Source organism: Frieseomelitta varia, unplaced genomic scaffold (genome assembly GCF_011392965.1).
Source record: "Frieseomelitta varia isolate USP_RPSP 00005682 unplaced genomic scaffold, Fvar_1.2 scaffold_870, whole genome shotgun sequence".
NCBI lineage: Eukaryota > Metazoa > Arthropoda > Insecta > Hymenoptera > Apidae > Frieseomelitta > Frieseomelitta varia.
In genome coordinates, this window is record NW_025110668.1 from 271,371 (window position 1) to 295,264 (window position 23,894).

The 23,894-nt window shown below is 46.8% G+C and overlaps 2 protein-coding genes across 2 annotated transcripts in view; one reads left to right on the forward strand and one right to left on the reverse strand.

Moving 5' to 3' along the window:
* The window catches only part of LOC122536763 (integrin beta-PS-like), a 52,621-nt gene that overhangs the window by 10,960 nt on the left and 17,767 nt on the right, over positions 1-23,894 (reverse strand). The gene's annotated exons all lie outside the window — the stretch shown is intronic.
* LOC122536766 (homeobox protein aristaless-like) lies at positions 864-19,887 on the forward strand. Its single transcript, XM_043669419.1, has 4 exons — positions 864-1,210; positions 6,773-7,187; positions 13,917-13,962; positions 17,953-19,887. The coding sequence occupies exons 1-4, from the start codon at positions 1,147-1,149 to the stop codon at positions 18,550-18,552; spliced, it is 1,125 nt and encodes a 374-aa protein (XP_043525354.1). The 5' UTR covers positions 864-1,146; the 3' UTR covers positions 18,553-19,887.

Consider the following 23,894-nt stretch of genomic DNA (forward strand, 5'->3'; position numbering starts at 1 on the left):
TTTTTGTTTCTTTTTTTTTCTTATTCTTCTTTTTTCTCTCGCTTTTCCGTTGCGCAATCTCCACCGCGCAAACTAATGCGATTAAAAAGGCATTACGATTACGTTCAATTATTAACAATTACACGCACGGCAAAAAAAAGAAACATAATTACCCGCCATTAATCAACAAGACTGCGCGCCCGCTTCTTCGCAACTGCCTATACTCGTCTTCGTTTCACACGCGCGTTTTCTTTTCATTCTTTGCCTATCTTGGCCATCTTCCCACCAGATCCGCTGGCCGTATACCTATCGCAACGATTACCTTTATTCGCAAATACCGCGAAATGTTTACTCTCGTGGAAAATAACACGGCAAAAATGGCGAACAAGGTCGCGGAGATAATGCCTAAAAAGATAAACGCGACAACATAATTTCGTAATTGGCGCGAAAAATTAGTTCGGAGGCTAACTCGATTTAGGCCCCGATCGATCGTTCGATCCCGATCTCGAATTTTCGTAGTTTCTCAAAGCTCCTCGAAGAATATTTTTTTAAATCTCGATTGTTTTCAAGTTCCTAAACCTGATTCCGATCTCTCGATATTTTCGAAACGTAATTCCGCTCGACTCGGGAGAACCGCGCTACTAGAAAAACGCGGAAAGAGGGTATCCGCGATAATTATTCGTCGGATACTGTCACGCGCCAGCTGCGATTACCGAAGTAATACGCGATCTCAACTCCGAATTGCTACCAGCGTTCTAGCCTGGTGCTTGAAAATTTATCGTCGGCGCGGTTAAGTAATTATCGGTTTCTATTAAACTTTTTCAACGCCTCGTATACGCGCAATTTTCCACGCATGAAGACCGTGATAGGCCAAGTGGGGAACCGCAGTAACGTTGCAATTTAGTAATTAATGGTGACATTGCGGATAATTAACTGCCGTAAATAATTGTAATTGTGCTTAAGTTCTATCTGCTGGCCGTGACTACGTCGGCGAGGGGGAAAAGAAAGGAAGGAAAAGAAAAAAGAAAAAGAAAAAAAGGAAAAAGAGCCGGCGAATGCACCGTTGCGTGTTCTTTACCGACGAACACCTAGCCACCGTCATCGCGGTCGTCATCGCCGTTGTCGACAGCCCCGACACCGCGCCGGTCTCGCTTTGTTCGAGCAAGGATGCGTCTGTTCTCGGAATTGCCGCGAGGACGGGAGACTAATACACGCGAATACGACAATACCTGTGTAACCTGTGCAACGCCACGACGCAACCGCGGTTAAGGAAAATAGTCATTGCAATTGGTAACCGACAGACTGTAGAAAACATGTAGAAAATATTACAACGCGTGTGATCCGCGTCTCGGAGCAATCATCGTTCGAACGTTCAGTGAACCGATCGCGGTGAGAAATGCTGAGAGGCGGCTGTCGACAGTTTATGACGGGGCAACTGTTCTCTGTAGCTGTGTATTTAGATGTAGATTAGGACTCGCGCGATTGCGTTAGTGCCCTGGTAAATTGCACATCGGTGGCCTCAGCGTGATTTATCGTGCGTGCCACGCACCATTCAGGATCGGCTTAATGACCGTTTGCAGATCGTTATCGGCACAAGTTCGACGCCGAAGAAAGTTGCGTTCGTCGGATCGACCCAGACACGCGCATTCTCGAACGCAGCCGATGGACACCAAGTTGCGTTCGCATACCGTGCCTGTTTTTCTCGTTACTCGACTTTTCTTTTTTTTTGCCCTGAGTTCAAAGATCACTCTGTTAAGTGCGTGTAGTTTCAATCCCTTGTCGAGCGTTGAAATATTACGCGTAATTTGTAACAAAACGTGTCTGTCGAAGGACCGATCGTCCACGAGAATCATCAACGTCCTCCTCTCGACTTGAGATACGAACAGAACGAAACGATCTAACAAATCGATACACGCGTATCGCCACGAGAGCTCCGCGTTTATTTCTCAGTTCGAGAAGACGTCTCCCTCTCTTTCTCTTTCACTCGCGCACGGGAGGCCCCTTTGACTTCCGAGTGATCGATGATCCACCAATTTCCACGACGTCGACAAATTATTTCAACGCTATCTCACTATATCGTTAATTGATTTTACGGGCCAACTCACTCGGCGTCTAATGGAGTAATTTGCAAATTACAGCGGTGCCGTCGCGAGATTTTCATCGGTGCCGGGAATAACGAAACGCGCGATCAACGCGCATTGCGACACCGCCGCCAGGTTCCAGGAATTAACCAACGCGCCTCGTAATTATCCTCGTCGGATTTACCTCGAAACGATTTACGTACGAACGTGGAGGTGGCGGGCGGTTAATTTTTTAATCGTAGCACACTGCAACGATCGCGCTTACCTACAATTTGACGGAAGGCTGAGCGCGAACGAATCGCGTGCGCCGGCAAAGCGAGATGGCGTTTTATTACAACTAAAACCACAACAGCGAAGCTGCATCACGCCTAATTCTCGCCCAGATAAATGAAAAATCGTATCGTTCGCTTTCTCTCTGGTGGAGTTAATTACTGGAAAATAATTGTCATCGCCGACTTACTGCGCGTCCAACGACGAACGCGCAACACGACTCCGCTCGTTTATCGTTTAATCGGCAAGAGAGTGCTTTGTTATCCGGCAGATGCGATTATTTCCTTCGTTACGGAAGAAAACCGCGCTGCTTGCTCAAAGAAGCTTCCATACGTCCGCGTCTTGTCAAACGAAAAGCAACGTCGACGCTCTTGCGTAAGTACTCGTACCAATAATATCCTTTTAATAACTCGGCGGGCGATCGAAGCGAAGTCGATTCGTCACGAGCGTGAGATCGAGCAGCCAGGCTAATTAGGAATCACCGGGTAATTCCCAACTACCGAGAAATTACGTTTGCAGCTGTCGCGGTTCGTTACGAGCGTATCAGTGATGCAGTGAAGCACGTCCTATTTCGAGAACGTTTAACCGGAGGAAAATTCAATCTATTAACGATCTCGCCGAACGTCTCGTCTTGCGTGTTGACGGCGCAGTTGCGCATAATCGCCGGTATAACGGGATCGGAAATCGTCGTTGAATTCGTGCGTCGTTTATCGTCGCATCGCGATTCCAACTCGGGAAATCTCTCTCTCTATCTCTCTCTCCCTGGACGCTGGACGAACGAGCAGAGATGAGAAACAAGAAAAATTCCGTTGGCTGCCAACTTAATTACTTCTTACGATCGAGTGCGAGATAATTCTTGATGCGTGCAACGTTTGGTAGGAAAGCAGTATAGGTAGAGAGGTAATATACGTATAGAAGCGGTTCTTCTACTCGCAAGTCAGGGACTCCGGCTTTATTCTCTTTGCCTCGCCTCGCCTCGCCTCGCCTCGCATCGACGCGGCCTGCACGCGCGCGCGCGAGTCCAAGCCACCTCGCCTCATCTCCCCTTTTACATCTTTTAATACTTCTGCGCGATACCTCTTCATTGTTGCAATTACCACTCGCAGCCAACCTGGGCTGCGCGTTATACGGGCTTAATTAATTCAACTGGAGAGCTTAAAAACGCATGTGCGGGCGTAACCGGCATCCGGAAGGTAAATAGCGGTTATCGGGAGGGGAGCAGCTATCGCGTGAGCAGCCAGCGGCTACAAAGGATCGCCGATAATTCGTAATTGCTTGTTATTATCGTGCCGAGAAATCGAACACGTCCGAGCGTCGCCGGCTCTTGTCGCTGGACGCATTGATGCGTCTATTAGCGAAAATTTGCAAGTATGATTCGATGCAAAAACCACCTTGCCATCGTGGTGTAACGAGCGTCGCGGTACACCGACGTCACGATTCCACGATTCGTACGCATCAACGCACTCCCCCGGAATAACGATGATTTCCTACGCGCGCTGTAAATAGCTCTATCGCTTTTTCGTCCGCCAGGCACCACCTGTTCCCGGTGGTAAATTTCTCAAACTCGAGGACTGCCTCTTGCTCACTTATGGTGCTTGCTCTCGCGTTACGTTTGCTCACGGTTCTCGCTATCGCGCGAATGCGAGAGAATATCGAGAGAACGAACGTCCACGTTTTCGCAAACGTAAACGCGCTATATAGAAAAATCGTGGAAAATTCTCGAGACTAGTTGGCTAGTCAAGATCATTGTTCCGACGTACTGACGTTGCACCGTCGTCGGCTCGCCCATTACACCACGTCCGTAAAGAAACACACGCGGCCTCAATGAGTCGGCTAATTAGTTTATTACGCCGCGCTAATTTGTATGCCCATAAATCGCGATCGCATGTAGATGGAACGCGTAATGTACTGGCCGCGAGAGCGTGCACACATGCGCGCGCACGCGCGTACACGTACGTACGTATCGGTCGACTGTTTCTCTCGGGAACACGTGCAAGTGCTCGCAGCGCCCGTGTAAATATGACAGATATGACTGAGCAGATTTTCAAGCCGCTCTCTAGAAAATCACTCCATCTAATCGAGCGTGACGCATCTAATCGAGTATTCACTGCGATACGCTGCAAGAATCCGGCGACTCTCGGCCGGAGTTACGAATTAACATCGCGGTAACATTTCGATGCGAACGTTGAGTTAACGACGAGTCAATTAATAGGAGCGTCGGACCGATTTAATCTTTCGCGGCAGCGAGGATTTCCTCCTCCGGAAAGGAGGAGAGCGCTGCACCGGTCAAGCCGGTTTTCGTTTCGATTCGGAAAAACGTGGAAAAGAGGCGAGATTTCGACTGTGACGGAGTTCCGGCAAGGAGCTGGCGTGGAATACGAGGGCTTTCTCTCTATCTCTCTTCCTCGAGACTCGGTGAATCTCGAGTTTACGCGCCGGCCACGAAGCTGTTCCTCCCGCCGTGAAATTACAGTGTTTACGCGAATTAGATTTCGGTTTCGGTAATTTTCAGTTAATAACGAAGCGAACTGGCCAACGTACGAACGAGCATTAAGCGCGGCTTCGGGCCCATTAATGCTATTATAGTGTAAAAGGCTACCTATACGCGTTTCTCTCTCTCTCTCTCTCTCTCTCTCTCTCTCTCTCATTCACTCTTCTCCTCCTCTATCCACGAGCATGCCGTAACACGATATGCTACGCGCATTCGATGTTTACGGCGAAAGCCAATAAAAAATGAAAAGCAGAGGAGTTTGCCAGCCTTAGATCTCGCTTATCGTTCGCATTACGCTCGGCATACTTATCGTTCGCATTACCTGCATTATAAACTCATTTCCGATAAATCGGCCGAAATAAAAACAGTTGCTTAAAGCCAGCAGAAAGCCGCTCCGGTCTCTCCCTCTTCCCTCCTCTTTCTCCGACTGTGTGTACTCCGTGACTTTCGGGGTTCTGACCACATCGTGCCGAACCACTAGGAAACGAAATTCTCTTTCCGCGTTCAGAATTCTGTATCGATTCGCGTTCGAGGTTACAATGAGGCGACGAAGATGATATCTTTTTGGAGTGTATTACCAACTGTGAGATTGACGTGTGCCATTGTATGATATTTTTATTACCACAACGAGACGCAACAAATCCTTTAAGTACCGTTAAACACAACGAAGATAATACTGCGATTTGGTGTTCGAGAATTGTTAAAAAGTTAATTTTTACTAACCAGTATACCACGAATTTAGCAAAAGCTAACAAAATTAGCTGCAGATGTTACAACTTTCAAAGAAAAAAAAAAAAAAAAAAAGAAAAATCTAAAAGATACCGAAAGATACTGCAGAAATGGTTAAATATCAACAGAAAATTTCTAGAGAACGTTGTATAAATTTTGTATCGTGGCTTCGCTGCGGTTACATCGGATAATAACACGGGGACCCTCGAATTTCTAACGATCCCGCTCGGGCAGCAAAATTTCAATAATGAGGAATTAAGCGGCAAACGAACTTGACGAAATTTATTAGAGGGGACCCCGGGAACCGGTTCGCTGCGGTAAAATACCACTGCAAATTGCGGACGGGAATTATCAGTAGCAGCATGTAAGCACGAGGTAGGATCTTTCGGCTGGTATGTCCGAGTATCGATCGCGCGTGAAAATGATTCTGGTCGTTACAAGCAAATCGAACGCTGTTACATGATCACTCACAGCCGTCGAACGTGCCGAAGTGTAGGCTTGTAGGAATCATTAATGCAGCAAGGTCGGTGAAAGGAACGGATAGCTCTCTGTCCTCCTCTGTCCCTGTGTCTCCGTCTCTACGCGTCTGCGTGGTCGTACGTATAACTCGATTCAAAAATAACCAACCCGCCTCGAGCGGGGAACGATCGTCGTGAAGTAGCGTCGTCGGCACGTTGACAATCGTATTTTCTAATTACGCGGCACTTTCTAACCGTACGCGCCGATCTATGTCCTGCCGATCGCTCGTTCGCCGAGCTTCCCCACCCCGACGTATTTTTGAAACGTCCTGTATTGTGCGTCACTGCGTACGTATGCTGATTGAAGCAGCACAGCGGCTGACATTGATAGTTGAGTGAATGGTTCGAGCACTTGCGATTTTCATTGCGGATTTCTGCATACCGTTGTTAACGACTCGAGCGAAGAAATTGGAGTGGCTTCGTAAGAAGCACGCCTCGAACGGAAGCTAAACCAACAGGATTTCCCTATCCACCCGGGGAATTCAGTTTAAAGTGCTGATAACGACGACACGGCCGTTTGACTTTACGACACTGTGTCGCCCGTTAAATCAAATTGTCGTTCGCCATTGTCGCTCGTGTGTCCTTTTTTTTTTTTTTTTCTTTTTTCACGGATATCGCCGTGTGAAAATCGAACGTGTCTCCACTAATCAGAGACACAAACAGGATAGTCCGCGTGTAAAGTAAGTCCAACTTTCTGATCGCAGATCATTCGACACGAGGAGGAGGAGGAGGAGGAGGGGGTGGAGGAGGAGGAGGGAGCGGCGGCGTCAGTGAGCAAGCTGTCCCGCAGACAAGTCCTGCGAGTAGCACGAGTAGCTCAGGTCAGGTGAATCAGAGCCTGCAACAGGCGAGCCAACAAGCTCACCAACAATCGGTACCGCCACCCACCACAACGGCACCCCAATCTGCTCAAATGGGAATCTCTACGGAGGAAGTGAGAGCCGAGGAGGAGAGTAACCACCCTAGAGCAGCGCCGACCAGCCCTGAAAGCGAGACCGAGGTCGATGACTTTGCGCCGAAGAGGAAGCAACGCAGATATAGGACTACCTTCACCAGCTTTCAGCTAGAGGAACTCGAGAAAGCTTTCTCGAGAACTCATTATCCCGACGTGTTCACCAGGTAAGCACGAGTGACACGAGCCTTGTTGTCCTTTTGGAGTAGCTAGGCTAGCGAAAATGCGAAAAGCATTATCGTCCGATAATTCTCGGTCGAGGTCGCAAAAAAATATGGAATAACTTCCTATCCGGATCATTCTTCTTCGGCAACTGCTCGGTATCTCGGCTTGCCGCTGATAAGAAGTCCGTGTCCCTTCCGCAGAATGTTTAGACGATAGGTGTTCAGTCGCGTTCGTCAGGCTTCCCTAATGGGATCAAGATACGGAGATGGGAAGTTGTGGAGTCAGAGCTCTATCAGTTTCTCTATCCAAATATTTCGTCACCAAACGGTTAAGAGCTCCCGTGAGTTTTCCACCGACGCTTACCGAATACTGAATTTTAAAACAAAGTTACGATCCTCGTCGATTGTCCTTCGATTTTGAAAAAAAAATTCGTTTTTTCCTTTTTTTTTTTTTCTTCCTTGCTTCTTCGTGGATAGCCAAACGAACTTACGATCGAATGTACAAGTAGACCTTGAACGTGGTCATAAAACAAACTCAGGTATCTTGCCCGTCGCGTCGATGTCGCGAAACCGATGTCCAACCGATCGTGATTGTTAATAAAATTCCTCTCCTCTCTTCAATTACCCCGTAAGAATCTTTTTTCTCTCCAACGTAGCCTCCACGCGAAACGACTAACTTGAGACGATGCACCTGACGAAACGCGACACTAGAAAAAGAAATCCTAATTCCCGCAACCATGCATGATCGACGAGGTTGTTAGTGGAATCCCGGAAAACTCGCCAGATCTATCGACACAAGGTACACGCGCTCATCGATCATCGACTTTCCTCCGTTAATCGATCGCCGAGTAAATTCTGTTGCGCGGCGTCGAAACTACGGGGTTTTGCATTATTAAGAGTTCCCTGGTTGAATTCAGTCGCGCGTATGTGTGTGCGAGTGGAGCAACGTGCCGGCAACGGGGTGTAGCGCAATCTATCTGGGTAGCTTTTTCTCTCGTCTTCTTTTTCTTCGTAGCTTCTTTCGTAGCGTGGAACACCCGGTAGGTAACTAATAGCGGTGTAATCGCTCGTAATAGGTCTAGTCCTGCGGCCACGGTATGGGTTCCTCGCAATTAACGAAGGTAGAGGGGATATGCAGAGGAGGCGTAGTCAGGTATAAAGCTACGGGTGTACCATTGACAGAGTAGCTGCGCGAATTAAAACTCGCAATTCGGAACGTTCGGCGCGTAAACGCGTCGAAACACGAGGCAACCGTGACACGTTGCCAACACGTTTTTGGTAGCGGTAAAAATTTCGAGAAAAAGTCTCAAGGACTTCTTATGGTATCTTCTTAGCTGGTCGCCCTCCGGGAGAGACGAGCGGAGCCTGGCCGGCTTATCGAAAAGTTCGAGGTCTAGACTCGCGTCTTGAGATAAAGCCTTAATGTCCGTGGCATCTCGTCGACGTGAAACCCGTGCCATGGCCGGTTGCTTCGATCGCCGACGAAGCGGGCCGCTTTTACTTTCCGCTTTTACTCGGAAAACACCGGGTCGGCGTTTACGGTTAATTCTGCAATTTCCGAGAAGAGCGCCAGCGAATAGATCGCGCGGCACGATAAAGAAATCGATCGATTTTTGTACGTAATTTCAGCTCCAGCCGGCGTGATCCATCGTTTCGTAATCGGTGATCATTTCCTCCTCGCGTCGAGTCGTGCCGTATCTTTTTGCCGTTTTCATATAAATTAATCCCTACCCTGACCCCCCCTCGTGTTCCTCGTTCCTTGCTCCTTCGCTCCTTCTCGATACCGTGTTGGAGTATTAATTTCACACTAATTGGATTTTATGGCCGCTTAGGTTTATTGACTGGCCGACCGAGAGAGGAGGCAAAGCAGCCTCTCGATTCGATCGCGATGCATATTCATTAGACGCTTTTACAGAGGAGAGACGCGTGCGATTAGTTCTATCGAGACGTTATTTCCATTCCGTTTTGGGATTCTGTCAACTGCGCGTCTTTCGCGAATTTGACTCAGAAACGGAAACGGAAGTGGCGGTTTCGCGAGTGATGTCCTCGAGTGGCGCCCTCGAGTGGTTTTACAAAATGGCGCGTCGATCGATCGTCGAGGTCAAAGAAATCCGTATACGATGAAATATCTAGATACAGTCGCGGGGATGTTGCAAGCCTTCAAACGCAAGCCACTTACTTTTACGAGCTCTTAAGATCTAATTTAGATTAGAATCGTGTGGCTCGAGCTACCGTGCCTCGGCTAATCGTTCCACCAAACTCTCCTATCACGCTGAACAGCTTGCTCTGTTGGTTTTCACTTTTTCCCCTCCTCTCTTTCCCCGTTGTTTCTCCTCTCGCTTCTCCACCTCATTGTTTTTCATCAAAACCGACAGACGTCCGAGACGAAATGGAGAATATACAACAAGGCGGAATAGAGCGCGATCTTGCGCGTGGCTTGCGGTCTTACTCGCAAAGCTTATCGTCAGTTCGAAACGCAGCCTCGAACGATCCACCTGTCTCTCGGTGAAAGCAGAACACAGTTCCCGGTAAATCATTCCGAATGATTTTGGAACTTTATATCGGTGGGGTGGGTCGGTGGTGAGTTTAATAAGGATGATTGTTTCCAGTGATCCGTGGAACAGGAACCAGTTTCCATGGACCTCAGGCTACCTCTTCGATCCCTCTGTGTCCTTCTCGTGGCCTCCACGGCTAACCTCCTCTTTGTCCCACCTGGTCCCAGGGTTGTAACTTCTCCTGTCATTAATCGACCGACGAGTCATGCTCCCGATTAGAAATGCCGCCGGCTTCTGCCGGATCCGTTATCCGTTTCTCGGGCAAATGAGATTAGCGGCCCTGTTGTTGTGATCGGCTGGTTATTAGAACGACGGCGACGTCACGCTCGAAAATCAACGCGCGCCGAACGCTCTCTCTAATTTTTGCTGCCTCTCTCGTTCGTTCCATTTCGTTTCGTTTCGTTTCGTTTCGTTTCGTTGGGGCGAGAGTAATTGACGATCCCGTTGCGCTTAATCCTTTTTTCCTCGCTGACCTTTTCGCAGTACCAAATTTTTTGCCAACCGCTTCCTTCCTACCACCGAACGAACCCTTTTCCCACTCTTCCTTCCCACTGATTCGCGGTCGAACCGTTCGAAACGAGACTCGTTCGCGATTCGATCGACGACAGTGTGGCTAATCGGTAATTGGCTCTTCACGGCGTACGCGTGTTAAGCACGTATTACGCACGCATTTCGCACGCATTACCTACACGACCGACTACCGACTTTGAGATTCTCTCTCTCTCTCTCTCTTCTTTCTCTTTTCTACACGATCGTAGTCGTCGTCTCTCTGGGAACGGGAGAGATTCGCTCGGTAAATTTCACATTAATCGTTTTACTTTCCACGGCCGACCGCTTTAATTTTCGGAACGTCTCTGTTTCTGTTATTACGATTACGGGAAATTAATTTCCGTCGTACGCTTTCCACGAGGAAAGTAACCATGGCCGCGCCATCGAAACGGTCGGTAATGCCGTGTCATTCCATCGGTAATTGCCGTTTCGAGCGCAACGTTTCTAGCAGTAGTCGAGACGTATATGATTTATACCGGAGATTAATGGCAAATTCCAAGGGTTGTTCGTTGACCAACCCGATCGTTAGAGCAGAGATGGATTGCATCGCATTATGCACGGATATTACCTCGTAGCTACTAGCTTTCCTATCATTTTGCACGACACGGATCTGGCACACGTTTCTGCGCCTTCTTTCCACGTACCAACTGCACCGAGGATCGCGCTTCAACACGTCGCAAGATGCACAATTTGGTCGTCGTTTCATTGACATCTGGCTGCCAATGGAACGAAACGAGGATGAGATTCGAACGAAAGGGGAATTTTTGATGTTGACGATACGAATTTCCGTGAAGCAGAGAGGATCGTTCGATCGCGGATGACGACATTTCCGAGCGTGTTGAACAATAACGATCGGGATTACGCCAAACACGATTACGACAAACACGAGCGTACACTGCAGCGGCTGTCTGAATCGACCTCCGAGGTTAATTAGATAATGTAATTGTCCGGCAATTACTTGAATTATTCGCGCGCTAAACTTCTTGCTTCTACATCGCCGCATCACGCGGTAGTCTTTCTCTCTCTCTCTGTCCGTTTAACGTTGTAGTTTCATCACATCCTTTTCTCGCCTCGCCTTGATCGCGTGTGTCGCCTTCGTTCTCCTTTTCGTTCAAACGCATGTAAAAGTTCCACAGACGAGGATACACGTACGCCAGCGCGGAGATTAAAAAAAAAAAAAAAGAAAAGGAACAAAAAAGTCGCGAATTAAAGACGCAACGATTTCAATCAGCGTTTCATCGGGGCAACAGGCGATAGATCGCATTAGTTGTTTTCTCTGTGTTTTCTCTCCCTCTGCAGTCAGATATGTTTATTCATTAGTCACTCCGGAGAGAAACATAAAGTTCCAACGAGGCGCGACAAGAAACCTAACAAGACCGGACAAGCGACACGAAGGAAAATGTTTTTCGCCAGCGGGGTCTCGATCGTTGTGTGTCTCGCTGGGAAAAAATTCACGCTGTACACGTTATTAAGCGAGAGAAAAATACGGCACCGGGCGGGGAGAACGATTGCGGAAAAGCCCCGGCGTTTAATCGGATCAATCGGATTGCTTCTCGACGGTGAACGTTTGCTCTCGTCTGTCTTTTGCGGTTGCGAAACAGAGTTCCGTTCTCCGAGTTGCATCAACGGGCCCCGCGCTGTATCTCGCGAGGAAACGCGTTTTACTTCCTCTCTTTACTTCGTGCACGCGTGCTCGTTCGCACAATCGCTAACGTTATTAACGCGAGATGTTTTCAACCTCCGCGACTCGGAGGAAACGAGCAGTTTTACGATACAAATATGCCTGACGACGTCATCGGGTAAGCATGAGCGCGGCGCTCGTTCGAACCGGAGATAGATGAGCTCGTTAAAAAATTGCACGGAGCGATAAATTGCACGGAGGATTTGTGAAAAAAGTTGCGCAAGACGAGTTAAGTCGAACCTCGCGACTAATCGCGTATGGCTGGCAGAAACAGCAACTAGCAACTAGCAACTAGCAACTAGCACATTTCCCACCGTGGCAAGGACATCGAGGAAGGGGGGTGGGGAGGGGGAGATACGTAATAATAACGATACGCGAATCGAGGGTAACCGAGTCGCAGTGAACGGCGGGTGTAATTAGGGACGCCCGTCTAACCGCGAAATTTCGTGATCTTATTAAATCCAGAAGGACGTTCGTGAGTGTGCCGCGGAGAAAAAGGGAAAGGCTAAATTATTATTACTGGCAGGCCAAGGTGCTCGCTCTGATCTCTGAGTGTTCTCCGAGATTCTGCCGAGACAGATTTATATATATCATGTGTATGTACATCTGAAAATCGATCACGGGTAGAAATCAGAGGCTTTGAAATCCTTGTTAATATAGAAACTAATGATTAATTAGTAATTTTGCTTTAGATTGCTTAGATTGGAATAGATATTTCTCTTTTTATCTCCAATGAAAAAGATTATGTACGACGAATATGCTTCCGATGTTCTTATCGGATAGGGAGGGTGAAGAGAAAAGGCGCAACGATAAATACGGCGTAAATCAGGGCAGTCGATTTTCAGGAGCTCGGCTCAGAAGGGACCCCCTGTAATTTCGCGCGGGCACTAACTGAAACGAAGTTCGTGTACTCAAATGCGCCTAAACACGAAATTGAAGCGGAGCTGATCGAAAGGCAAGACGAGCAGCGGCAGCAGCAGCTTCTGTGCGCGATATAATCACCGAGATTTCCTTGCGATTTCGTGGAACATCTGGGCAATTTGCGTGCGAGATGAGAAACCCCGGAGGCCGTCTAGCGAGACAGCCGTGCGGGAATCGCTTTTGCCTCGGACACCGATATAATCGCCGGACAATCCTTTTCGGGCCCGCCAAAAAACCCTAGAAATCGAGAAACGAAAGGCTTCCGGAATTTCGCCTCGCCTCGCCTCGGCTCGGCTCGAACGGCCGCGTAACACATGCTTACGTCGATCCAGCGATTTTTGCATAATGATTCGCGTAATAGAGTTCAAGGAATCGGTAGCAAAGGGGAAAAAAAGAAGACTGGGTGGGAGATATCGTTGTAAAAAAAAAAAAAAAAAAGGAAACAGAGAGAGACAGATGGAAAACGCGGAGTAAAAATAATTATTCGCCTCATTGCGGAAATGTTGGCGATTTTGTTACATAAACAGTTCGCGTTCTACGATCCTTTCGCGATGGCTAATAATCATTTAATTTATAATAAATAACGATACGCGTAATATCGTCGACAAACAGAGTTACACGTGTGTAGCAATATGCATCCAAGAACGTGATACGATCTACTCGGATAGCAGTGAATAATTATGAAAATGATGTGCTACAATGCGTTACACCCGTCACACTAATTTATGCGAATGGCAATCGAATTGAAAAACACGAGTGTCGGAGGATGTAATGCAATTAATTGATATCTTACATACGTTCTAATTAACTTAATGAACGTATGATTATTACTGCTTGCAGAGGTTTCTCAGTTTCTCTGCTGCTATCATTCACGACACCATCTCGCGCATCCATTTAACGTCTTAATTTTCTTAAAAGTATATAATTTATACGCAGCTCGTAATTCAGCGGGCACACTGTATATCAATTCGCTAACCTTGCAATTTCTTTCTCCTTCTTCTTTTTTTTTTTTCTTTCTGCTTTCAGGGAAGAATTAGCCATGAAGATCGGTCTCACGGAAGCACGAATACAGGTTAGTAAGTTGTACGTCAATTTCTCATTTAAGTTTCTATTCTAAAATGATATTAGCGAATCGACAAGCTACAAGTCGCGAGTTTTTACAATTTTTCTATCTTCGAATTTAACGCTCGAGTTAACTTTGCGTTTTGCAAAAGATCTATTTATAAAAATCCTTTCTACCATCGTCGAGAATTTATCGACACCGATGACTTGTAAATTGAGCGAATATTTTGCTAATAATATTAATTCAATAGTGAACAGATCTTCATTTCCCTAATAATTCTAATATTAGCACAGTGTCTCAAGTGTTCGTACGTTACGCGTGTTGCATAAAACATTTTGAAATTCATTAACACTGTAATGAGATACGAGTATTATAATTATACAGATAAAATTTGAAATCAACATAAAAATGTATATAAAAATAACAAGACATTCATTGAAATATAATATACGTATAATGGAAAATATTAGATATCTTGTCATTTCCATACATACATGTTTCTTCCAAAGTGACGTAGATAGTCGTGTTTCACTTTATTGTTAATAAAATATCAAAATGTACGCACATGATGTATTTATAAGAAATTTCTATACATATTTATAAAAAATATTTATAAAAATGCTATTTGCTAGAATGATAAACTAACTCACCCACGTGTATGAAAAACAGGATGTGGAACGAACAAGGGGACGAGAGTGAATCGTCTGCGTGACACCGGCGCGTCACGTTGGCAAGCACGACGCGTCGCAGATCCGCAGAAGTTTCGATGCTCGAACAACCGGCTAATTCGCTCAATTAGTTTAATTTATTCTCGGTATTTACTCGGTTTCGTCCTTCCCCCATAACCACTCGTACGTTTCTTACATTCCGGCCTCATCTTTTCTCTCTGCGCGCATTCACGTGTGTCTATCTCGCGCCATAGAAGTCCACGCTCGGCATTTTTTCATTATACTTGCAAATACGTCGCCATCCGCCACAGATCGACGATTTATTCCGAGTTATTATACGAGCACGGTTTGGAGTTATACGAGCACACGCCATGAGTGAGGCCATTAAGTGAATGACACGCCATCGAGGAACATTGTAACTGTGTTAATCATTTTCAGGAATCCGTCGAAAACTCGCACACGCGTTCCGTTTGTCGAGAGAAGTGCTTTCAAAGTCGAAAAATATACGCTTACACCATCGTCTATACACGCACACCACTGTCTTGACGTTTTCTGCCAGAGATATATATTTTCTGCGACTGATTCTTTATCCCTTTAGCGATAATTGGAATCGAAACGCTTGGATGGATGTAAATTTAAATATACTGCGGTGCCTTACACTCACATCGCTCGATTCGTACGTTCGTCTCTAAACGAGTAGCTTTGTAAAATCTACGCAAACATTTGGAATTGGCTGGAAACACATATTTCAATCATTCTCGAACAAACAATACAAGAGACACTCGGAACCAGTCATTATTTATTTTCAATTATCGCTCTTTTCATTTCCACCAATTAACATTGACTGTCGCTAATTACACATCGACGGCTGTCCGAGACAGGATCAAAGGCCAAAATCAAATCGAGAAGCTTCGTTTGAAGTGAATTTTATACGCAATAATTTCGAAGTTTCTTAAATCCGAATATTTATGATAGACGTTTGTTTAACCAACACACGTCATCCATGTCTAGCAGTAATTTTGATCTACGTTCTGATGCCCTCGCGTCGGGAGATATCTCGGAGAGTATTAATTCTTGGCCTATCGTAAACTGCAATTATTTAAGCAGGAAGGTTTTTCGTTTGAGGAAGTGGCCACGGTGCCGCGGCGGCGAGGGGATGTAGAAGCAGAAGGAGAATCGTTGAAAGGGGCAGAGAGATAGAGAGAGAATGTAGCCGGCGTCCGCGTAATTAATGCGGCACGATTAAGCACGAAACGACTAGGTTCCGGCGGCGAATCGTGGTTGCGTTTTGTTTTAAAAGCCGCAAGTCGGATGTTTAGCTCCCTGCTGGGGGCAATCCTGCTCACCGTGGGGGGTCCTGGCACCCGACCTCCCCATACCCCCCCCCATCACCTTTAACTCTCCATACACCTAGCAACGACTTTGCATGCTCCACTGTGTCTGACCGATCGTTCGATTCACCCGTGGAACACACACGGTTTCGTTCGTTCCTTCCTATTCCACTTTCGTATTCTCATCTTCTTTTTCTTTCGCGTTCAAAGATCGAGCACGCCGAATCTCATTGCGTAACCGTTCGAACCGATATACACGTTAGTTTCGTCCTTGCTCGATCAGTCGAGGATTCAATAGAAAGAGTTGGCCACTCAACAGAAGTTGCCACTCGTTTCATCAGCAGGTATAATAGTATCACGTGAGAGATCAAAACTTTCGAAGAACCAAAAGAAAAAAAATAGAGGGATTAGTATAGTAGTCTCTCGATCCGTAATCTCACGAGTCACAAAATACTCGACTCGTGTCCGAGCGATCGACCGAATCGATTTTCGAATCGCAGAGTCATCCCGAAATATCCTTCCACCGATCCCATTCTACAATGTGCAATGACGGGGCTCCATCCGATTGTACCGGAGAAGTATCTACGTCTTTCGGCGGTTCTTTTGATTTCCTTGTCGAGAATGAAAATATCCACGCTGAAGGATCTCCTCTCCGTCTCTCTCCACCAGACGAGATATTCCCTGGATGCCGAAGCTAAGAATCGAAGCCGAAACTAGTTGGCAAAGAAATCGTCGAGAGGTAATTTGTCGCGTGTCGCCGAGCCTATAAAACTGTCCCCCGAGACAAATTAGTTTCCAAAGTCTTCTACTTGAACCTGAACCGAACGAAACGATACGATGTATATTACGTACATACTTTCGGGCATCAATTGCCTCCCAGAAACGAGCAGATGTTTACGACAAAGCACGGCGGCGGTTGTTGAACCAGGTTGGTCTCTCGTCATTACGCTCTGTCACGAGATATATGAAGGCAATTTGTTCGAGTGGAACCGTTCGTCTCGTTTCAGCGAGGTTTCTCCACGATAACGTGAAATCCGCCGTGTTGTACGTGCGACGTGTTTTCGTGGCACGACACGAAATCGACCCAACAACCGAAAAGGAGACTGCGGAATTGAAGTCCGTTGAAGAAACGAAGGGGGGGAAAGGGAAAGAAAGGAGAGAGGATTCTGGGAAGGGAAGGGGATTGCGAGCATGGAAGACGAGGGAGGAGAGCTTCCGTTGAACTGATTAGAGCTCGAGTCTTCGAGGAACCTTCGCGATGGAATGCGCTCCATTGGTCGACGCATCACGAAGCCCACGTTTGTTTCATTCGCGATCGTCCGCTCGGCGTTTCTGAAAGTTCACCCATCGTCTCGAAGGATCGTCTTGTACGACGTAGGGGGAATTTAGATGAATTCTTTACTCATTTTGGGCGGCAGCAATGGGCTAACGGTTTCACGATAGTCGATATTTCGTTAATTTTGGAGAGAGAGAGAGAGAGAGAGAGAGAGACGAGGGATTGGGTAGAGAAGGAAAAAAGAGAAAGGAACGGACGGACAAAGATCGCTTGGCTCGGTTTCCTTCCAAGTCCTCGGCAATAATGATACACCAGTGAGTTTCCTAAAGAAAAAGTAGAACGCGTCGCGTTAACCAGAACTCGCGCTTCCACGGTACCCGAACAACTTCCAGAGAACGAGGTAGTATTCGCTCACCGACCCGGAATCGGATGAATAGGCTTCCCTGGAACCGGGCTCCGAAATCGATTCCTCAATCGGTCCTTCGTCCTTCGGCTCCTCGTTCCTTGAAACGCAATTCGGGCGAAACCACGGACGCGATATTCCAAAAATAGACGCACGCAGAGGTGCAAGATCTCTTCTGCCAGAGGCAGAAGAAACGTAACGAGCGGAGGGAAGTCGTCATTATCGTGGCTTAGCGTTTATATGGTAGATTTAAGAAGGTGAAGGTGGAGAAGGAAACGGAGAAAGAAGGTGAGAGAATAAAGCACACATGTTTGGTTGCAGGTTTGGTTTCAGAATCGGCGGGCAAAGTGGCGGAAACAGGAGAAGGTCGGGCCTCAGGCGCATCCGTACAATCCGTACGGATTGGGATCAGGTGCGCCACCACCGTCGGCGGTCGTCGCGCCGACCTTGCCGAACCCTTTCGCCCACCTGGGCACGTTTGCCCTGCGGAAACCCTTCGACGCGTTTCGTTACCCACCTCTGGGTCACGGACCGGTCCTTCCCGGTAGTTACACCGCTCATCCCTATCATCGCGCGCCGCCACCGCTGCTACCACCTGGAATGCCTCTGCCGTACACATCGGCAGCGTCCTTTCAAAGTCTCTTGGCGAACATATCCGCGGCGCAGAGGCCGAAATTGATACGCAACTCGCCGCCACCTCCGCCCCCGCCTCCACCGACGGCCGGGATCAGCCTGCCCCATCCGCCGCCGGTGCCACCGCCACCACAGACCGTCAGTTCGCCCCAAGGCTCGCCAACGGGCACCGTCGGACTGCCAGACATCGACAGACGGACCAACAGCATCGCCTCGCTCAGACTCAAAGCCAGGGAGTACGAGCTACACCTCGAGATGCTTCGCAAGAACGGAGATCTCATCAGCTGAAGAGATTCGCGGTCCTAGGACACCTAATAGACGCCTAGAAACTACGCTCCCGTCAGCGGCTGCCTCTAGATCGACGCTAATTTCAAAATTGATCCGAAAATCTGACGCGTCGATCGAGACCGATTACCGTCGAATCGTTGCTTTCTTGAACCCAGAACGAAAGCAGCATCTCGTTCTCAAAACTCGACATCGATGATCTCGACTACGTTGACGTCGCCGATGAAGCAAACGCGAGGAGAGTTCTTCCGTTTGTTCTCCTCCCCCAGAAGTACGCGTACGAACCTTATGCGAACGACATATCTGTACGGCTTCTTAAATCCGCGCTTTCGTATGTTTCGTACAAGATACGAGCCAAAGAAGAACTCGCTTCGAAGTGATCGACTTTTCCCACCTTGTCAACTGCGCGTACGCAAAGGAAGGTTGAATGATAATAGTTATCCCCTTCTTTCTGTGATCAGTTGTGCCTTCGTTACATAATGTCTAATCTTAGAGACAGTGGATCCGATTCTGTTGCGAATTGCATGCCCAACGGTCATCCAGTTGAGAACGCGATCTCGGATCTCGGGACGTTCCTCGTCGTTTTAATCGATCGTTTGGTGTTCGAAGACTCGGCGCCACGTGCGACAGATCTCCTTGTCAGACGCACAAACTTGACAACGCGAAACCAACGATTCATACGCCACGTCCGCGATGACAAATCGAATGGCCATTTGAGACACTTGCTAATTAGATATTTTTATTGGACGTCAGCGTGGATCGTGACGTAATGAATCATTCAAGCGACAGTTTTTACACGGTGTTGTTCGTTGAAGGAAGAACGATATACCTGTCCATGTACAAACGAGTTTTTTTTCAACCTTCCTTTTAACGTCATTCAGAATGACTTTTGCGTTGAGAACGATCGCGAAGAAAACGAAAGATCAAGCGAATATGTTTCACTTCGTGTACAGTAACGTATTATGATTTACAGTAACGATATAAGACGATGTTTCGAATTATATGCTTACACGTATGTATTTACATTACCATGTCTTTTAAATCTATCGTTTTGTCGTTGGCAAAAGCTCAGGAAAGTTCTCCGCGGATATATAAATTTTTAAATTATCGAGTACCTCTTTACTGCAAACTGTACTTAACGCGGATTCGAAAGGTCTGAACGAAACAATCGTTTAAAATCGACAGTCGTTCGTCGCGTTGGCGAATGAAAAAAACGTCCACTTGCGATTATACGACTATTTTTAAGCAAACATCATCGAAGGATGTCCGTCCAGAAGAATACTTGTATACGCGGCAAGAAATTCGCTGTCGAATACATTTTTATTAGAAATACGCAAATCATTATGTTTCTTTTTTTTTTTTTTTTTTTATAGAACAGAAAAGGAAATAAATATTTCGGATCGTATGATGTGAAGTGCGAGTTGAAAGATTTTTACAGGTAAGTTTTTTTCCGCTCGCCGCGACCGAGATTAGTGTAGCCATTCAAGGACACGGCGCGGTAATTTCTTTACTTTTACACACAGACCATCGTGCACGCTTTAGATAAGAGAAAGTGCTATTTATATACGCGTTCGTGAATGTTCTTCAATGTTCAACGATATCACACGATAAGTTTTACGACCGTAATAAGCATTACCCTAGCGTATAAGTTGCCTGTAAATAATTAACGGTTTATGCGTAATTTTGCAAAAAGATCTTGCAAACATTACTCCGTATCATACAGAAGTATCATTTCTTTCGTTTTTGTTTTCGAAAGTCGTTTCAGAGGAACAAACTTCTAAAAGGAACAATCCGGAAAGTTATCAATCTACTCGAGGATCTCGAACAACGTTGTTCGAGCGATATCTCGTCTCATATTTTCTCCACGAGTCGAAACGAACGTCAGCTGTCCATTGTATAATATTTAATTTCATTGACCCTTCTACCTTCCTCTTTCCGCCACGAATAAATCACTACAAGGAGAAAGAAAGGTAAAGAAAAAGAGCAAGTTGGAGGAGAGTGAAACGGAAGAAAAACGAGAACGAACGGCGTTTTTTTATTACATTGCAAACCTTTTCTACCGATTATCCAATATAACGTCGACATCCAACGAACGAAAACGCTCGCCGCACGGTAAGAAGTATTTAATTTACAGGATTTCGTCGAACGGGGAGGAAAGCACCGCTATCGCCTCACGCACATATATACGGTTGTTATAACTCTTGGCCGGAGAGACTTGGACTGACTTATGACAAGTAATTCGCGCCCGGGCACGCCCGTCGACGAGCTATTTAAATATTTTACAGTTTAATGGAGTCCCGAAGTCATTAATGCGCGTCAGCTAATTAGCGGCATCGTGAATACCTGGCGTTCCCCCTCTCTGAGTGCTAACGATCTTGAGGCTGATAAATCGAACGATCACCGACAGAACGATCCGCCGATCAAAACCGACGACGCACCGTCTTAAGTGCACCGTGCTTGCTGCTTCCCTACCTCGGCTTCGGCCATACACTCTGATCGAACTTGCGTGCCTGCACAGGGTTAAGTAATATCCCCGGTGAACTTGATCGGAACTAAACGCATAATGGACGGCGCCTTTAATCACGCCTCTCTCGCTCTTTAATGTTCGATCCAACTCGATGCGATTTAATTTCCTGAAAATGTTCACCGCTCCGATAATTCGTATAATACCCCGACGTGCGTGCCTTTCGCGATAAAAGAGCGTTTGCGCGATAAAAGCCGTGTGTGCCGTACTCCCGAGAATGTCAATCGTCGCTGGGCTTGAATCGTTGCGTTACGACTGTTCGGCAATTTTTCAATGAAAAATGTCGGCTTGATAACGATAAGCGCGGAGAACGATAAGAGGCGGACGAGAGGGAACGAGCAGAGGCGTGTCCACCGATGGTGATCGAGGTTCCCGAACGAGCCGCGTGGTCTGTTGCAGAGCACCGCGCGATCGAGATGCAGACCACGCAACCACTCGATCCCGAATTCATCGTGTTGGCCTGGCCATTAGCAAATTACTACGGTGTAAACAGTATCGGACGGTGCCCGCGGGTACAACGGCCTAAGTGCACCGGTCTACGTATGCACACATAGATATTTATACGTCGCGGACGGGGGATAGTGGAGAAAGCCAGTTAGTTAGCAACCGATCATTATAGCGACGTTTTACACCGGCTCTAGCCACCTAATAACTGTCTACATCGGAATGAATTTAGCGATCGGTAGCAACCGGCTCCCAAACCGGCTATATTCACCGAAAAAAAAGAAAAAAAAAAAGAAAAAAAAGAAAGAAAAAGAAGCATTAGAAGCGGCTCGAAAAGAATGCGCTCTCGAAACAGTGATTTGTTCGATACCAATTTCCGAGAGCCGCTGCTAAGGTTATGCACGGTCAACGATACCGCAGGCAACTCTCTATTCCTCCTCCTCTTCTCCCTTCTCACAGAGTGACATTGAAATATTCAAAGAGAGCTTAGATGCGCGAAGAAAAAATTTTTTCAACGATTCTATATGCCAACCATATTGTCAACGATATCGTAGACAAATCTCTGGATGCGCGAAGATACAAATTTATTTAATTTATATTATAAATTTATATAATTTTAACGATTCTATTGACAAAAGTCCACTGGTGGATGATCGCCAGAGAATCAACTTTATGGGTAAGATAGTTTGGAAACATCGAACGAAGATTAATAGCTTCCGAAGGGAATGCTTATCGATCTATTCAACCCACAACGCGATATTGAGGATCTTTAAAAGTAACTACATTGCTGTAAATTTTTATCAACTCGATCGCGATCATCGAAGAATCAATTTCACGAGAAGACAGTGGAAACTACCGAGGACCAATTGCTCGAAGGTCAATGACTCTTTACTTTCATCTCTGTGAAATTCGTAGATTAAAGCGTTTCGTTTAACCGCGCAAGCGGTTAAAAGCCGCCGTTACTCCTCTCATCTTCCAAAATGCTCCTCGTTTTTTTCCCAGCGTCTGCTCGCGCGGAGCACGCGTAAGGTTTTATCCAGTTAACAATCCCTAATTGCAGGGTCTGCTGTAACTAACTCGGTTAACGTGGAGGCCCCCACTGATGATTCTCCGACTACGTTACCTATCATCGCGATGGATGCAGATTAAACAGCCCCTTTAATCCCAGCCTCTGCGAAAGCTCGCTTAAATCTCGCAGACCTCCCCTGCGCCCCGTGATAGTTCGTTTTAATAGGGTCTAACGATAGGGAAACCGAACGGTTTACGACAGAGCCAAAGAGCTAATCGACCGGTAATCGTTTCTCCCTCAATTACGCCTTCAATGGTGTCCTCGTGTGTCTTGTAATTCGATTAGCTGTAACGTGTCGAGCTTTCCGTTACGCTTTCGATGATCGTCGGCTAATTGTAAGAAGTCTGGAGCGCGCGAGATCACGAGATCGTCGCGATCTCTTGGGTCTTTTTTCGATTCGAAAAAGCAAGTACCAACGACGAAATAGAGGCACGTAAAGCGCATAAAAGAGAAGGGGAGAACGAGAACTACCAAGGGGGGAGACGAGGTGAATGAGAAAGAAGAGAAGAAGAAGAAGAAGAAGAAGAAGAGGACGACGACGACGTAAACCGACGGTCGGCGAGGAGGAAGAAGCGGCGAGACTCCGAGATGAGGGATGTACGGCGTGACGGTCTAATTGAGGCCTTCTTGATTGCATTTACACCGCTGCACGGCCTCCTGTATCCCAGAGGTATCCAGTATCAGTCTTCTGCAGCGGATCCACATCATATTTGGCCGTGGCTGCTTCTGCTTCCACTGCTCCTGCTTCCCTTCTCCTTTTCTCTCGTCTTCCTCTCCCTTTGCTCTTGTCTTCTCGCCTTCGCCTCTCTCGTCTCGCCGCCACTTTTTCTTCTTTTTTTTTCACCTCCACGGTTCGCGTAATACCGTGTGTATATTACGCACATTGTGCAAATTTTCTCGTTAACGTCGACGCGCAACACGAAAAGGGAAATAAACGCGAGCGGGAAGAGGGATAATTTATTCATCGGCAAGCATTCTCGACGTTATCTCGCGATCTGCCTCGTCCCCACCCGATGTTCTTTGTTCTTTCACCAACGGGCGGACGTTTTCGATGAAGCGTCACATCCATCATCGACCAAACGATCCCCGGTTCGACGACACCGAGAGCCCGATCACGGAATATTAACGCGAAAATGTGACTTGGCACCTTTTCGTAAGACGTACAGAAATGATTCCAGGTCTCGAATTCGACGTTCGTATTCTGATACATGTTTCTGGAAACTAACTCGTTAATTGCCTGCAAGATACTTCTGGGCAATTGTTATTTTTTGGGAAAAAAAAACTCCGAGAACTTGATTGTAAATTCCC

Bases quoted from the DNA above. Each gene is read 5' to 3' on its own strand.
- LOC122536766 (XM_043669419.1), top strand. From the start codon at position 1,147: ATGCGTCTGTTCTCGGAATTGCCGCGAGGACGGGAGACTAATACACGC. The intron at 1,211-6,772 runs GTGTAACCTGTG...TTCTGATCGCAG, and splicing joins ACGCGAATACGACAATACCT to ATCATTCGACACGAGGAGGA. The intron at 13,963-17,952 runs GTTAGTAAGTTG...GTTTGGTTGCAG, and splicing joins TCACGGAAGCACGAATACAG to GTTTGGTTTCAGAATCGGCG.